At 59.3% G+C, this 1638-nt stretch overlaps 1 protein-coding gene across 1 annotated transcript in view; it reads right to left on the reverse strand.

Moving 5' to 3' along the window:
* Positions 1–1638, reverse strand: part of LOC123171352 (aspartic proteinase nepenthesin-2-like) — a 14333-nt gene that overhangs the window by 9724 nt on the left and 2971 nt on the right. Inside the window, exon 3 of the mRNA XM_044588888.1 lies at positions 925–1244. Within this exon, the coding sequence (XP_044444823.1) occupies positions 925–1244 (320 nt within the window). The remainder of the gene's footprint in view (positions 1–924; positions 1245–1638) is intronic.

The raw sequence follows: 1638 nt of genomic DNA on the forward strand, positions 1-1638 counted from the left end.
GTCATCACATCGGCGAACTGTTGTGCAGTCGGCACATGGAGAACCCGAATGCGTCCGAGAGCCACCTGCTCGCGCACAAAATGAATGTCCAGCTCAATGTGTTTAGTCCGGCGATGATAAACGGGGTTGGCGGAGAGGTACACCGCGGAAACGTTGTCGCAGTAGACAACCGTAGCCTGGGAGACGTCGTGATACAACTCCTGAAGTAACTGTCGTAGCCAAGTGCACTCAGCAACAGCGTTGGCCACAGCTCGGTACTCAGCCTCCGCGCTGGAGCGCGAAACCGTGGGTTGTCGCTTGGACGACCACGAGACGAGGGAAGGACCGAGGTAGACGCAGTAGCCAGAGGTGGACCGACGAGTATCTGGGCAGCCAGCCCAGTCCGCATCAGAGTAGGCCATCATCTCCAGAGAACTGGACGCCGTGAGTGTCAGCCCGAGGGTCATCGTGCCGTGGATGTGACGGAGGATCCGCTTCACGAGAGTCCAATGGGAGTCACGAGGGGAGTGCATGTGGAGACACACCTGCTGAACAGCATACTGAAGATCCGGTCTGGTGAGAGTCAAATACTGAAGAGCACCGACGATAGACCAGTAGAAAGGAGCATCCGACGCTGGCGAGCCCTCGAGAGCAGAAACCTTGGCCTTCGTGTCAACAGGAGTAGCAACAGGGTGACAGTTGAGCATGCCAGCACGCTCAAGAAGCTCATGCGCATACTTCTGCTGATGAAGAAAGAAACCGTCCGAGCGCCGAACGACCTCAATGCCAAGGAAATAATGTAGAGCACCCAAGTCCTTGATGGCAAACTCGTCACGCAGCCGAAGAGTAATCTGCTGAAGAAGAGCTGCGGAGGAGGCCGTCAGGATGATGTCGTCGACATAAAGGAGCAAATATGCAGTCATGTCACCGTGGCGATAGACAAACAATGAGGCGTCCGAACGAGTGACGCTGAAACCCAGTGTCTGAAGAAACCCGGTGATCCGCTGGTACCAGGCGCGGGGTGCTTGCTTGAGCCCGTAGAGAGATCGGGACAGCAGACACACATGGCCAGGCAGTGAGGCGTCGACAAAACCGGTGGGCTGCTCACAATACACCTGATCCTCAAGATGGTCGTGGAGAAAGGCCTTGGAGACATCCATCTGATGAACAGGCCAGCCTCGGGACACCGCGAGCTGGAGGACGGTGCGGATCGTGCCCGGTTTAACAACCGGGGCAAACGTCTCAGTGAAGTCCACTCCAGCACGCTGGCGGAAACCACGAACCACCCAGCGAGCCTTGTAGCGCTCAAGAGTACCATCCGAGCAGGTCTTATGGCGAAAGACCCACTTGCCGGTGATGACGCTGGCGCGAGGAGGCCGGGGAACCAGTGTCCAGGTACGGTTCCGCTGAAGAGCGTCGAACTCTTCCTGCATCGCCGCAAGCCAGTGTGGATCACGAAGGGCTGCGCTTGCGGACGCGGGAAGAGGAGACGGCTCCACGGTGGAGGCGGCGAGGACATACTCATCGCGCGAGTACCGGAGGCTCGGACGATGAACACCGGTGCGGGCCCGTGTAACAGGGCCAGTCGGCGCCATCGGAGCCACCGGCGAGGCGGCCGGCGACACGGGCGGCGAAGCCACTGGCGAGGCGGCCGGCGTC

The sequence above is a fragment of the Triticum aestivum genome, chromosome 7D (genome assembly GCF_018294505.1).
Source record: "Triticum aestivum cultivar Chinese Spring chromosome 7D, IWGSC CS RefSeq v2.1, whole genome shotgun sequence".
Taxonomy (NCBI): domain Eukaryota; kingdom Viridiplantae; phylum Streptophyta; class Magnoliopsida; order Poales; family Poaceae; genus Triticum; species Triticum aestivum.